Source organism: Dermochelys coriacea, chromosome 5 (assembly GCF_009764565.3).
Source record: "Dermochelys coriacea isolate rDerCor1 chromosome 5, rDerCor1.pri.v4, whole genome shotgun sequence".
NCBI lineage: Eukaryota > Metazoa > Chordata > Testudines > Dermochelyidae > Dermochelys > Dermochelys coriacea.
In genome coordinates this window covers 28246783-28260551 of record NC_050072.1, presented here as the reverse complement: position 1 = coordinate 28260551, position 13769 = coordinate 28246783, and the positions used below count along the sequence as shown (strand labels likewise).

At 42.1% G+C, this 13769-nt stretch overlaps 1 protein-coding gene across 4 annotated transcripts in view; it reads left to right on the top strand.

The window, feature by feature from the left end:
• RICTOR (RPTOR independent companion of MTOR complex 2) overlaps positions 1-13769 on the top strand; it is a 179009-nt gene that overhangs the window by 19999 nt on the left and 145241 nt on the right. Inside the window, exons 1-2 of one of the 4 annotated variants that reach the window (XM_038403988.2) lie at positions 7939-8059; positions 8543-8633. The exons of 2 other annotated variants lie outside the window; for them this stretch is intronic. In XM_038403988.2, coding sequence (XP_038259916.1) covers positions 8567-8633 — 67 coding nt within the window. In that variant the 5' untranslated portion in view covers positions 7939-8059; positions 8543-8566. Of the gene's footprint in view, positions 1-7938; positions 8060-8542; positions 8634-13769 lie in introns of those variants that run through there. One more of the 4 variants, XM_038403987.2, reaches the window with a different exon arrangement.

Below are 13769 nucleotides of genomic sequence, written 5' to 3'. Positions count from 1 at the left end.
ACTTCAGCAGAGCAGGGGGTTGAGCAGTTGCAGTCGAGCAGTGAGTACCCAAGATGTTGGAAAGTTAGAAGCTGGGCTGAAATCCACTTCATCAGATGCATGGAGTGAAAAATACAATAAGCAGTGTGTGTGTGTGTGTGTGTGTATTGCAGCACATGAAAAGACCTATACTGCTTACTGTGTTTTTCACTCCATGCATCTGATGAAGTGGGTTTTAGATCACAAAAGCTTTGTTAACAAAATAAATGTGTTAGTCTCTAAGGTTCCACAAGGACGATTCCAGGTTTTTGGTGTATTATTTTTTTGTTGTTGTTGTTTTGGTCTGTAGAGTTATGCACATACAAAGTGTTTGCAGGATGGGGAGGGGGGTCTTGTCACAAAACTAATCCTTACTCATGACAGACTCATTGAAATTATTATTAGAAATGATTTATGGGAGTAAGGGCTTGCAGGATTAGGTCCAGGAAAGCAATGCTAGTAAACTTTAAATGGAGTAAGTCAGAAAGACTATCCCAAGAGAACTAATTAACACATGACTTCAAAGTATAAGTGATACTTTATAAAGGGTTAGTTATTTCTCCAAACAGGTCACCTGGACTTCAGTTTCTTCTATTTTTCTCCAGTGAAATAGTAGCCTTTACTTCTCCTTGATGCTGTGGGTAACTGTTTTGAAGTTCCATTGGTGTGGAGGGAGGAGGGGAAGAAGGGGTGTAGATTGGATCTGTTTTCTCTTCTCTTATCCTCTGTCCCAATTCCTATCAAAGCAGGAGATTGTTATTCCTTTTTCTCTGACGTGGGAGACCAGTTTAGCAGGCAGAAATGGGACTGGACAGTCACAATTCTTCCTGTGTCTGGTGATGCTTCAGTGTTGAGCCAAGGAGAAACCAGGCCTGTCTTGTCTGCAGAAGGATGAATCGGAGCCCAGGCAGTCCATTTCTTTGAGTGCACTTGAGGAGGTGGTGCTAGTATACAGTAGGTCCACCATAATCTAGGGCACGGGTCTCAAACTCAATTTACCTTAGGGCCAGTACCAGTCCTCAAATTCTCCCAGCGGGCCAATAATGTCACTGAAGATGGTGTTCAGAAAAGAAAACGTTTATATTGTCTTTTTTATTTCTAATTTCTTAGAAATAAAACTGTCTTACAACTTTATACAATTAATTCTTCGCCTGCCAGAGAGTTTTTAGTGTTTGCCAGACACTTGGCAACGCTTCAGTTCTGTCAGTTTGTTGACGTTTGGCCTCCATGACTGAACAGTTGAAACCTTCAGGATTGCAGGAAGGTGTGCATCAGATAGTTTTGTGTTCGGTATTTTGACTTATTTATATATATTTGTGGAAAAAAGTGATGCTGCCTCCATGGCTGACTCTGCCCAGCGACTAGTGATGGTATCTCTGTCCCTCTCTTCCAGCCAATGGGAGCTGTGGGGTGCGGTGCCTGCAGCTGACAGAGCCAGCAACGTCGCTGCATGTTCTCTTTTCCTCCGGCCACGATGGGGTGGTTCTTAGGCCACAGATGGTCCGTGGGCCAGAACTTTGAGACCCCTGATCTAGGGGTTTTCTTGACCCAGTTGCTTCTCCATCTATGGACAGCTGTTTGCATCTGGATAGTTTCTGGTTTGTGTCTCACATGCCTAAATTTAATGCAGGATTTTGGAGGTGCTCTGGTTCTCTGGCAATTGCCAGCTGTAGAGGGTCTTGTGCTGTAGGGGTACTTTTACCATGAGGAGCAGACTGGTTGTTTGCTCCGTTACCTACTGCTGATGCTGAGAATTCGTCATATGCTAGGGCTTATTTCTGGTTTTATGATAGTGATTGCTTCATCTTCAGAGGTAGAGTTACCACCTTTTAAGTTATTAGTAAGGGCCATGTTCAGAAGGAAAACTGTTAATTTCTAAACAAAGGGAAAAAATGCAGGGAACGATAGGAACGTTCATTAAGAAAACAAATAGACCTGATCGTGTTTGCCACCTTTAGATTTCTTTTTCTGCTTCTCATATCACTGAACCTTACTTCATATTTGAAATTATTTTGTAATAAAATTTTAAAATACCCATATACATTATACACACTCTGTAAATTACTTACAGAGGATTTTCCAAATAAAAATAATTTTGCCTTAGTGATGAGTCATTGCTATGAATTCATTTCATCCCACTTTTTCAGTGTGATGCCCAAATATAGCCTGACATGGTAAACATGAGAAACTTAGGCTAGGTCTGCATTACCACAGGTGCTGATTTTCTAAAATGCCAGGAAATTCTCAATCCCCCCGCTTCACCTCAGGCCCTGCCCCCACTCCACCCCTTCCCCCAAGGTCCCATCCCTGCCACACCTCTTTAGGCCCCTGCTCCACCCCACCACACCTCTTCCTGCCGAGTTCTGTCCCCTCCCCCCTCCCTTCCAGCCTCCTGCCTGCTGTGGGGAGGGAGGGGGAAGGGCTGATCTGCAGGGCTCACCGGGAGGTGCTGGGAGGGTTGGGGGAGCTGATGGGGGAGGGAGGCTGCCAGTGGGTGCTCAGCACCCACCATTTTCCTCCCCTCCTCCCCCATGGGTGCTCCAGCCTTGGATCACCCACAGAGTTGGTGCCTATGTACGCTACAGTTAGACACCCACGGCTGGCCTGTGCTAGCTGACTCGGGCTTGTGGGGTTTGGGCTACGAGTCTGTTTAATTGCGGTGTAGACATTTGTGCTCAGACCTGAGCTATGGGACCCTCCCACCTTGTGGGATCCTAGAGCCTGGGCACCAATCTGAGCCCGAATGTCTACACCACAATTAAACAACCCCTTTGCCTGCGTCCCATGAGCGTGAATCAGCTGGCCCAGACCAGCATTGGTTTTTAATTGCAGTATAGACATACCCTTAAACGTTAAGTACAAAGATAAGCTTATTGCAGAGAGAGTGAAGTAATTGGTAGTGTTTAAAATGGCTAATATGGTTATGGCTTCCAATCTTTGGTTGGGCCCTGCAAAGTCCTGAGTGACGTTATGGGAGTTGAGGTGCTCAGTACCTCATAGGATTGGGCTCAAGCTGTATATTTCTTTAGAAGTCCTTTTTCCTTCTGTCAACACTTCAGATCTCTTTGAATCTGTTTCAGTTTAATGTTCATTTTTGAATAGCTGAAAAGTGCAAGTCGGAGTCAGACTTAGAGCTTGTCTATATGTACCACAGATTTGTGTTTTTTCTGTTTTAATTTTATCTGAGTAAGAATGGAATTTGCAACTATTGAGGTTAACTCGTCTGTCTTACATGGATGTTTTTGATTTGATTTCATAGGCATGTGCAGCACACTTCATTAGGGTGTGCACCCAGGGAACTTTTTTTAAAGGCAAACATTTATTGAATATTCAATCATAAAGAACATTAGTTTGTTTGAATAAAAATAAAGAAACTAAAACTTAATTTTTTTAAATTAAAAACTAAACTTTACTTAAATGAGACACAAAATACCAAATGTTTGCTGTAGTGATAACCAGGTGTATACAAAGATACAGTCAATTTTCATGATCTTTATCTTTAACCAGATAATGAGCTAACCCAAATTGATCAAAACAGATTAAGGTTTCTTCATCTTCCTGTCCTAGAGAATGAAGTGCTATAGACTTAAATTCCTCAATCACATCATTGTAATTAACTGACTGAGCCAATTCTCATTCAATGTACAAAATCATGAGTGAGTCGAGGTGCTGTTGGGACATTGTACTTCTTAGTTTGTTTTTTACATGTGCTAGTTTCAAAAAGGCTCTTTCACATGAACAGCTTGTCCATTCCTTTTCTCATCTTAACAATGAACTGATCCAGATTTTAAAATTAAAAGGGGGTATCATACGATTGAATTAAAACGTAAAGCCACAGGCTTGATATGCTATTTCGGTAGAGTACACATGATAAAAATGACAGACACTGTAGATACTGTGCTGCGCATGCCTGACACGGCTGCTTATATAGGTCAAAGAATTTTCTAGAATAGTAGTCACAGGGAAGGGGAGGACTAATGGTAACGTGGTGCTGCAGTAGTGGGGGCGCAAGCTGCGAGCGAATGTGGGCTTTCTATATAGAGCGTATCGTGATTAAATTAAAAGGCCACATCGAGGTTCCAAAATTGTATGAAGGGCCAGGTAGGGAAGGCTGTGCCTCCCCAAACAGCGTGCCCTTGCCCCCTATCTGACCTCCACCCACTTCCTGCCCCCCTCAAAATCCCTGCTCCTTGTTCCCAGACCACCACCCCAGGACCTCCTCCCCACCAACTCCCCCTGCTCCCTGTCCCCTGACTGCCCCGACCCCTATCCACCCCTACCCCACCTCCTGATAGACCCCCAGAACTCCCACGATCCAATCCCCTGTCCCTGACTGTCCCTGGGATCCAATGCCCCTGGCCCGCTTATCCCCACCTCCCCCCTCTCCTGGACCCTCAGCGCGCAGCATCCAGGAGCGGCCTGCCGGAGCTCGCAGCCCCACCCCCCTTACCACGCGGCTCCGAGCAGCAAGAGCTCAGGTCCCGTTGGAGTCACGCTGCTGCAGCGCTGTCCGGGGCGGGGCCAGGGGGAGCCTCCCTGCTGAAAGCTCAGGTGGGCAGGACAAGCTTGCCCACCCCTGCATTAGGGTGTGCCTGGGCACACTCGGCACACCCCGTACGTTTGATTTTACAATTGTTCTGATGAACTGCAGAGTACCTGTTGGCCTGTGGTTCCAATCTATTTTTTATTTGCTAACTACAAAAATACTTAAGAAGCTTAATAAGAAAATTGAACTTAGGTTTGTCTGGCTTAATGGTTTAATAAGAACATGTATGTTTTATTTAACATTATTAAATTATTTGATATCAATTGATATTCCATGTTGACATTTGAAAAATAAATACTTTTCAAAAATTAATATCTACTATGAAGGGCCTATAGTTATTGTTTTTTTTTCTTTTTTCTTTTACGTATTTTTGAAAGGCTTCTCTGGTAGATCAGATACAATGACTATTCATATTAACTGAAGGGAAGTATGTATTGTCAAGTTAGCGTTAAACATTTTTCCGATATGGTTGGACGAGCTTGAATTTTCTTACTAGAGTTGGTGAAGGGGGAGGAGATTATTATTCTGAGTTATTACAATAAAATTATAGCCTAGTTTAAAGCCGGAAGATCCAAATTAATTCTCCCCCAAGATGTACAGTGGAATTCAGTGATTGACTTTTGAGCTAGTTTAGTTCCTGAAGTTCAGCATTTGTTTCAGCCATTAGGGATGTCCTTTTACCTGCTCAGGAATGGCCTTGCTTCAATTTTCCCCTTCTCTTCTCCAAAATATAAAAGTATTTTGAATGTTAACTATGTGGCAGCCTGAGATTGCGTGAACAACAGATCTTCTGGCTTTTCTCTGTGCTTCTGTTCAAGGTAAATACGTAGCTATAGTTGATATAAAGTTGTGTCACCATTTCCATTATAAAATCTGGGGTGTGTGTTTTTTTTTTTTTTTTTAAGGACTTTATAACTTAACTGTAAAAACAAAAAAAAAAAAACCTAATAATTCTCTGGATTTCTTATGAATTTGGCATACAAGGTTCCAATCTGAGAACACTTAAAGGAAAAGAAATGACTAGCTTAGGGTGCCTTGTATACACATGTAACTTAGATTTAAAACAAAATAAAAAGTTTTAAAAAATAAAAAGGAAGAAAGTAATCTGGCAAGAGATTGGGTATATTTTAAAAGACACAAAGATAACAATTATTGTCATTTTAAATGGGCTACTGCATATGATATATTTTTCATACAGATTTTAGTTATCCATGCCCAATAAGTTTTACAACTTATTTTTAAATTTATAGTGTCTCATGTAGGAGTGATTTATCTCTTCTAAATGTATATTTATTTATACAGTAGACCCAAGATTTGGAAAACTTTACTTGGATACCTATTGACAAGAAGACTTAAGCCTGCTAGTCAGAGTTTGCTATAAAAGATGACAGCAGGGGAGGCCTGTAGGGGAGGTCCTGAGACAGTCCACCATCCTTTGTTGCTGGGACATTTACAATCATCCCTGGGCCTTACTTGGATGCTCATGTCAAGGCTGAATCCCTGCTCTGTCACTTTGAGTACAGAAGGTGGGGACTTGTAAGGATTCTAAAAATTAATACTTGCCACTCCAGGCTTGTATTAAACTCCCAAGTTTACAGCTTTTCTCTGACCTTGGCTTAGAAAACGCTGCCACCACCCAAATGCAAAAAAAAGCCCTTTGAACCCAGAAGGAACACTTGGGAATTCCTCCTCAAGCCCTTTCACCCCTCCCTCTGGGGAAGAGTTGAGAAAGAGAACAAAGGAAATTAGCTGTTGCTACCATCTAATCAAACAACATGCACAAACCTCTTAGGACAACAAAATCCAATCCCTATTCTTAAAAAAAAGGTAAATTTTATTAAAGGAAAAAGGGGAAAAAATCTGGAATTTAGACTTTTGCTAGATTTTTAAGAGTAATTCCAAAAATTAAGCACCCAAACTAGCTTTTTTTGGGGGGTTCAGCTTCAAGTTTTTGTAAGCAAACGAGCATCGGCACAGAGCAGATCCACAAGCCAAAATAAGAAATAAAGCTTATTGTGTCTGTCTAAACATTCCCTATCCAAATAATTTCTTCTGGGTATGGAAGATACTTTTTCATACCTGGTTCAATGTTTATACAGCATTCCTACTTATAGCATTGCTGCTTTGTGTCCCTGCAGCCAGAGAACAATAGACAAAGGGAAAGCTTCTTTCCCAATTTTAAAAAGCTGGGCTCTGGGAGGGAGTTTTGGTGGGGGAAGGCATCTGGGGTGCAGGCTCAGGAATGGAGTTTGGGTGCAGGCTCTGGGCTGGGGCAGGGGTGAGGGTGCAGGAGGAGGGGGTGGGATTGCAGGCTCTGGGAGGGAGTTTGAGGGTGGGAAGGGGTGTGTGGGGATGGGGTGAGGGTGAAGGCTCTGGGAGGGGGTTGGGGGGGTTCAGCGCTTACCTGGGGCTTCAAGGCAGGGCAGGCTGGGGGGCCTCTGCGTGCTGCTGTCCCCAGGCACCGACCCCGCAGCTTCCCATTGGCCACAGGGGTGCTCAGGGCAGGGGCAGCATGTGGAGGCACAGCCCCGCTCCATGGCTGCAGGGAGGGGCCAGCAGCCACTTGGAACAAGCATGCAGGAAGCCGCTCAGCTCCGCTGTTCTGCTGCTGGTGGGCGGGGCCCCGGGCCATTTTAAATCGTGCACTGGACGGGGGAGGGAGAGGGAGAGTGCCTGGGGGCAGCAGGCAGGGCCAAGGGACAGACCTGGCCCAAAAATTGCTGGAGCCCCACAGACCATATTGGGGAGGTTCTCAGGCTGCAGATGGCCTGTGGGCCGGGACTTTGAGACCCCTATTTTATAGCTTTTCCCTACCTGAGCTCTGATTTTCTTAATTCTCAAATTATGTCTCTACCCACCATGAAAATTTGCTCTCCAACTCATGGAAGACCAATGGTCTGCCCAGTAACTACCACCCCTTGCTTCTGGATGGTTTCTTGAAGTCTCTGTCTCCTTGCATGAGTACACAAAGATACAAACAAACAGGCATGCATTAATATCTCAATGGCCTATAGGCAAATAAAATACTGCAGTGCAAAAGGTATGTGGGTTACATGAGCAGAAGTCTTGTATTGTTAGTGTTTTTGTTTTGTTTTTCTGGGGGTAATGGTTGGGTGTGGCAGGGAAGTTATGTAACAAGGGGAGAAGGAGCAGAGTGTACAACCAGAAAGAAGCAGCACTGGTGTCAAATCAGGATACTATGGGAAGAAAGGACAACATTCTTCAGAGAGCAGCCTCTAGTGTTGATTTTAACATCTGGAGACTGGGAGGGGAAAAAAACCTGTCACGCCCGCAGGTCCTAAAAAGATTCTGTAGGGAATGTTTTCAAGAAAATACCTGTACCTCTAAGTAAAAAGGAACATATGCCAAATGTAAACAGTGCAACAAAGAGATGCAAGACTTGGCTGTCAGAATGAAACAACATTATGAAAAATGCTCTTCAGAAGGCAATGACTTTGAAGATGAAGTGCATCTCTGAACAGTCTGGGTCAACTGGTTAGTAAAATTATTTTTGCATTATTATCGACTGCCTACCATATTTTACTATGATAAATGATAGTTTAGATTATTGTCAGAAATTTGTGTTTTGGGTGGATTACTTATGAATTTCAAAAGTTTGTTCAAATTATAATTGGTATGTTTGTGGAGTACTTATCAATTAGCATTTTTGCTCTTACGGCTGTACTTTTCAGATTTTTTTTTATTGCTCAATATAATCAAATATCCTAGATGAAGCTTTCCTGTTTAAAAGTAAAAGTATTTCTTAGGCAGTTTATGAATATTAACATTTTAAATGTTCTTTCAAACTGTTTGGGATGTTGCTAGAGATAAGGGTTTAAATAGACTTAGATAATCCTTATGATTTATTTATCTATTTCCCTATAATACTTTTAGATTAAATTCTATCATTTAAACAGTGGTACAAACATCTGCAGTAGGGGGAATCTTTCATTATTTTTTTAACCATTTTTGTTTCAGGGTCCATCTTAGACATAAGAGGTTATGAATGCCCATCATCTGTCATGTCTACTGCTGGAGTCATCTACTGGTACCACCAGCAGCGTTGCAAGTAAGCATACATCAGAAGGTAAACTACCTGTATTCCTCTTTTTCCCTCTCCCTCCCCCCCCGCTCCCCCAAGAAAAAAAAGACTTCGCCATCCAGTATAACCACGGATGAGTTTGTAATCAGGATCAGCAAATTCGATCAAGACTGCATAGATGAAAAGATTGCTTGGTTCATTTATGCAACAAATTCTCCTTTTCATCATCTGCAGAAGAAACGTTTCATTGACATGGTTCAATCATTGCGACCAGGCTATGTGCCATCCGAAAGAGCAGACGTCAGTTGAAGGTGGGTTGATGCAGTCTAGGAGAGGGAAATTGAACAGTGTGGAAAAAAAATATTGACAGGATACTCATTAATCTGAGTTTTGATGGGTGGAGCAGTGTGTACACAACGATCCAGTCCTAGGTGATTGTGTGATAACAGAAGATGGAGTTATCTATTTTACAGAAACAATTGATATGCTGTGTGAGCATTTCCTGATATAATACTTAAAAGAAATAGCAGTAAAAGCTGTAATAAACTGTGAACAAAAAAAGTGTCAAGTGCATAGTTTTGTCATGACAATGTTGCAAATCTATGAAGAAATCTAGAAGAAGATAATGAAGGGAACCTGCAATTTTTATAATATATGGATGCGGAGCTTCTTTGGTAAATCTTTTAAGCCAAAATCTTAAGTACAACTCCAGAAAAAAGGAAAATGTTGAAATTGCAGAATACTCTGGTAACAACCACTTTGCTTCAGCTTCACTGGAGAGAGCCAGAAGATCCAAATTAATTCTCCCCCAAGATGTACAGTGGAATTCAATGATTGACTTTTGAGCTATTTATGAAGAACTGGCCTATTCTGATGACAATTTGTGAAGAAAATCATGACAACGTAGATGGAACTATCACACCACAGTAGTCAACATCAGACTAAAAAGAAATGTCGAAGATATCCTGACTATACTGAAACATATTTTCATAGCTTTGGATAAATTGCAGAAAGATTGCTGCTGCAATTTTGAAAACTTCAAGAGACACTGAAGAAAGGAAAAACCCAACAACAAAGTTCTGTTGCAGGCTGTAAAGAAGCAGATGGATCAAGCACTTACTCCTCCTTTTCTTGCCAATATTTTCAACCCAGAGTACTAGGGTAGATGCCTAGCTCCTAGAGAAGATGATGCAGCTATGGCATTGGTGACAATTAAATGCCCATCAGTCATGCCAATTGTAATAAATTTCAGGGCTGGCGGTGAGCTATTTAAGCAGCACAGGTTTTGCTAATGTTTTTAAAAAAAAAGTTACACCATTGGACTGGTAGATGTCATGAGCTAAACATCTACGCAGAGTTTGTTGAAGTGCTAAACCAGCTTTAGACGGTAGTAGTCTCTTCAGCAGCGCAGATTGAATTAGTTCAAATGAAAAAATATTTTAAGTTGGAAAATCTATTGGGAGTTGAAAAAGCTGACAAACTTTTTTTTTTTCTCATTCAGTCTATGAATAAAAACAAGGAGGGAGAAGGTTTAGAAATAGACTATTTTTAAAAGTCTGAAGGACAGCCTAAGTAATTTAGGAGACTGTTTGCTCATTTTCAAGAGACTTGGGCAAGTAGGAACTTGTATTCCCATTACTTTTTCTTAGATGTATTTGAAAAGTTTCCCAGGCTGCCCTGAAATAATCAGTTTAATACAATGAGTACAATTAATCTCTCTGTTTAATAAATCATTTAGTTGGAATTGTGAAACATATTTTGATAAAAGATGGTTATGTATCCATAACACTTACGGTTATTTTGTTTAATAAAAATACATTTTATATGCAGTTTTGTGTCTTTAATTAAATTCCAATTACCGTCCTAATGCTCGACACAAATGAGAGAGAAGTTAATTATTCATTTTCTAACATACTAAAAATGTACAATTAGTAAGAATATGCAAATATTAATTCATATAATTGCTTAAGTAAATGTGATAGTGTGTCCTTCTAGTCACAAAAAGATGTATCAGATCTAGTATAAAGATTCTACTTAATTGTAAATCAACATGATTTAATCGTTGTATCTGTCAATGAGAGTGTGTGCCTTTTTTAGAAAATATCTGAAGTACAAATGGAAAAGCTTATTTAAATTGAGGCTTTCCACTTCATGATTTAAATTGCCTTGATTTAAAGTGATTCACCTGTTAATCTTTTTCTTTGTCCCAATTATCTAATAGAAGTACCTCCATTTCACATAATGCTCATTTTAATAGTATTGCTCTCTAAACTAAATATATTAACTGCAATTTAAAATCCAGATTCACCAGTGAGCTTTGAGAGCTTTTTACTGCTCCATCACATTTGCGTGAGGGGGGAGTATATGAAGAAAAATCCAGTATTTAAAAATCAGTTTAGTCTAGTCGGTGACCACAAACATTAAGATACCTTAATCCTAATCCTATAGTTATCTCATTGCCTGGGTACAACGCAAGGAGGACATGAGACACTTGTTATGGATCATAATCAGGCTGCAACTTTATTATATAGATGTCTGGGACTACCCGGCAGATGAATCGTACAGTGCAGGCAAATCCATGATTATTCAAATCAATTCTCCGGGATTTCTACCAGCCCCCCTTTGTTTCCATCCAGGTCCCCCAGCTAATCCTTGGCTTGTACCTTACCATCCACCACCCTCATAAGAGGGTTAAGGTGGGCTATTAGAATGGAGGGGAGGTTGGTTCCCTGCCATACCAATTAGAGAAGTCCCCAACCCCCTCCCCCGTTCTGTTCCTATATCCATTACCTCCTTTTAAGTCCTTTACCAGGCCATTTATCTGGTCACTGGCTGCCTTCCCTATGGAGTACCTGCATTAGACATCCGCCCAACCTTAAAAATAAGGGCATGACCACACTTGCAGATGTAGAGCGCTTTGAGTTAAACCAGCCTTCATAGAGTGCAGTAGGGAAAGCGCTGCAGTCTGTCCACACTGACAGCTGCAAGCGCACTGCTGTGGCCACATTAGCAGCTCTTGCAACAGCCACAGAGAGCAGTGCATAGTGGTAGCTATCCCAGCATGCAAGTGGCTGCAACGCGCTTTTCAAATGGGGTGGAGTGTGACAGGGAGTGTGTTGTGTGTATGTGGGGGGGAGTTGGCTTTGGGGGGCTGAGAGCATGTCAGCGTGCTGTCTTGTAAGTTCAGACAGCAGCAGACCCCCCTCCTCTCCCCTTCCCACCGTGCCCCCCCCCTCGTGCGTGCACGCACACACACAGCATTCCACAGTAATGGTTTGCTTTGTCTCGGAGCAGATAAGCATGCCAGCTGTCAGAAACAGAGCTTTCAAAGGGCATATCTGCATTCCTGCAGTGATTCCAAAACAATGACAAGAGTGGCCAGTTGATTTAAGGGTATTATGGGACATTTCCAGAGGCTGATCAGAAGGCAGTAATGCAACACCTCATTCACACTGATGCCTGGGCATTTCAGCCAAGGCGCGCCAAGCGTTAATCTTCTCGCCGAGATGGCGTACCAGGAGCGCTCTAGCCGTGGCGTCAGAGCGCTCTACGTGCCTTGCCAATGTGGACAGTAGTGAGCTAGTGTGCCCGGGGCTGCTTTAATGCGCTCTAACTCACAAGTGTAGCCAAGTTCTAAATTGTGACACATGGCCTACCACTTTTTCTTCTCATCAGAAAAGGTCCTCTCACACCCTCTGTGGAGAAGGTGAAAAAACCTCACTCCACTAAAGTTAAATTCAGGTGGTGTGGGAAAAATTCCTTTCTAGCCCCCCCCCTTTAAAAGGAGCGACTAGTGTAGTACTCACAACAGGTCCTAACCCAGCCTGCCATTTGCCTCCACTAGGGGAGAGAGGGAGGGTGGGTACTGGCTTCCTCGCTGCGTGGAACAGACACACTTGCCGCACCCAAGTTTCGTACCTTTATGCCCTTTGGGCCTTACATTCCTGGGAGGTGGGGGAGTCATTGCTGCAAAGCTGTCCACCAAGCATCTTTTTTACAGCAGTTTCTGACCTCCATTCTCTTCCCCCTTCCCTCCTCCCCCAATAAAGCAGAGCCCCAGACAAACTCTGCCCCACCTTACTTGTGGTGCAGTCATTGTCACTGCAGGGCAGAGTTAAGTGAGTTTGAGTCATTAACTGTGTATTTTTAACATACTTGGATTTCTTTTAAGTGTAATCTTAAACCCAGGAAATGTAGAGTTACGGTATTTTTTTTTTTGTGGTAATTGCATCCCTTTAATTTTTTTACTCTTAAATTACTGATGCATGCTCTCTTATGTATGGGAATCATATACTCAGTGTAAAGTCTTCAGAGATTCTTTTAATTGTGTGTACAGTATCTAGCACAATTGGATTCTGATCCTTGATTAATTTGCAAACTGGATACAATTAACTTAGGCTTGAATAGAGACTGGGAATGGATGAGTCATTACACAAAGTAAAACTATTTCCCCATGGTATTTCTCCCTCCCACCCCACCCCCCACTGTTCCTCTGATATTCTTGTTAACTGCTGGAATTAGCCTACCTTGCTTGTCACCATGAAAGGTTTTCCTCCTTCCCCCCTCCCCCCGCTGCTGGTGATGGCTTATCTTAAGTGATCACTCTCCTTACAGTGTGTATGATAAAATCCATTGTTTCATGTTCTCTGTGTGTGTGTGTGTGTGTGTGTGTGTGTATAAATCTCCCCTCTGTTTTTTCCACCAAATGCATCCGATGAAGTGAGCTGTAGCTCACGAAAGCTTATGCTCAAATAAATTTGTTAGTCTCTAAGGTGCCACAAGTACTCCTTTTCTTTTTGCGAATACAGACTAACACGGCTGCTACTCTGAAACCTGATCCTTGATTGGGGACAAAGAACAAATAATCCTTAATCTATTCACATCTATGAAAAGGGCAGCATGGTGTGTCTTTGAGAACAATGCCTATGATTCTTGGAAGTCAGATGCATTGCCTACTTGAGTGAAGGAACTGAAATTTTTGGAGTAGTTTCTGAATTCTGGACTTCACATGCATGTGAGTGTGAATTCAGAGTGCTTATTGTCATTGTGAATAATTGATTTCCCTCCAGGCATTACCTCAATACACTGATAGTGAAGGTTATGCCTTCATTCACATGCAGTGCCTCAGATTGCGTTGTTTACTGATAAAACATTGTTTATTGA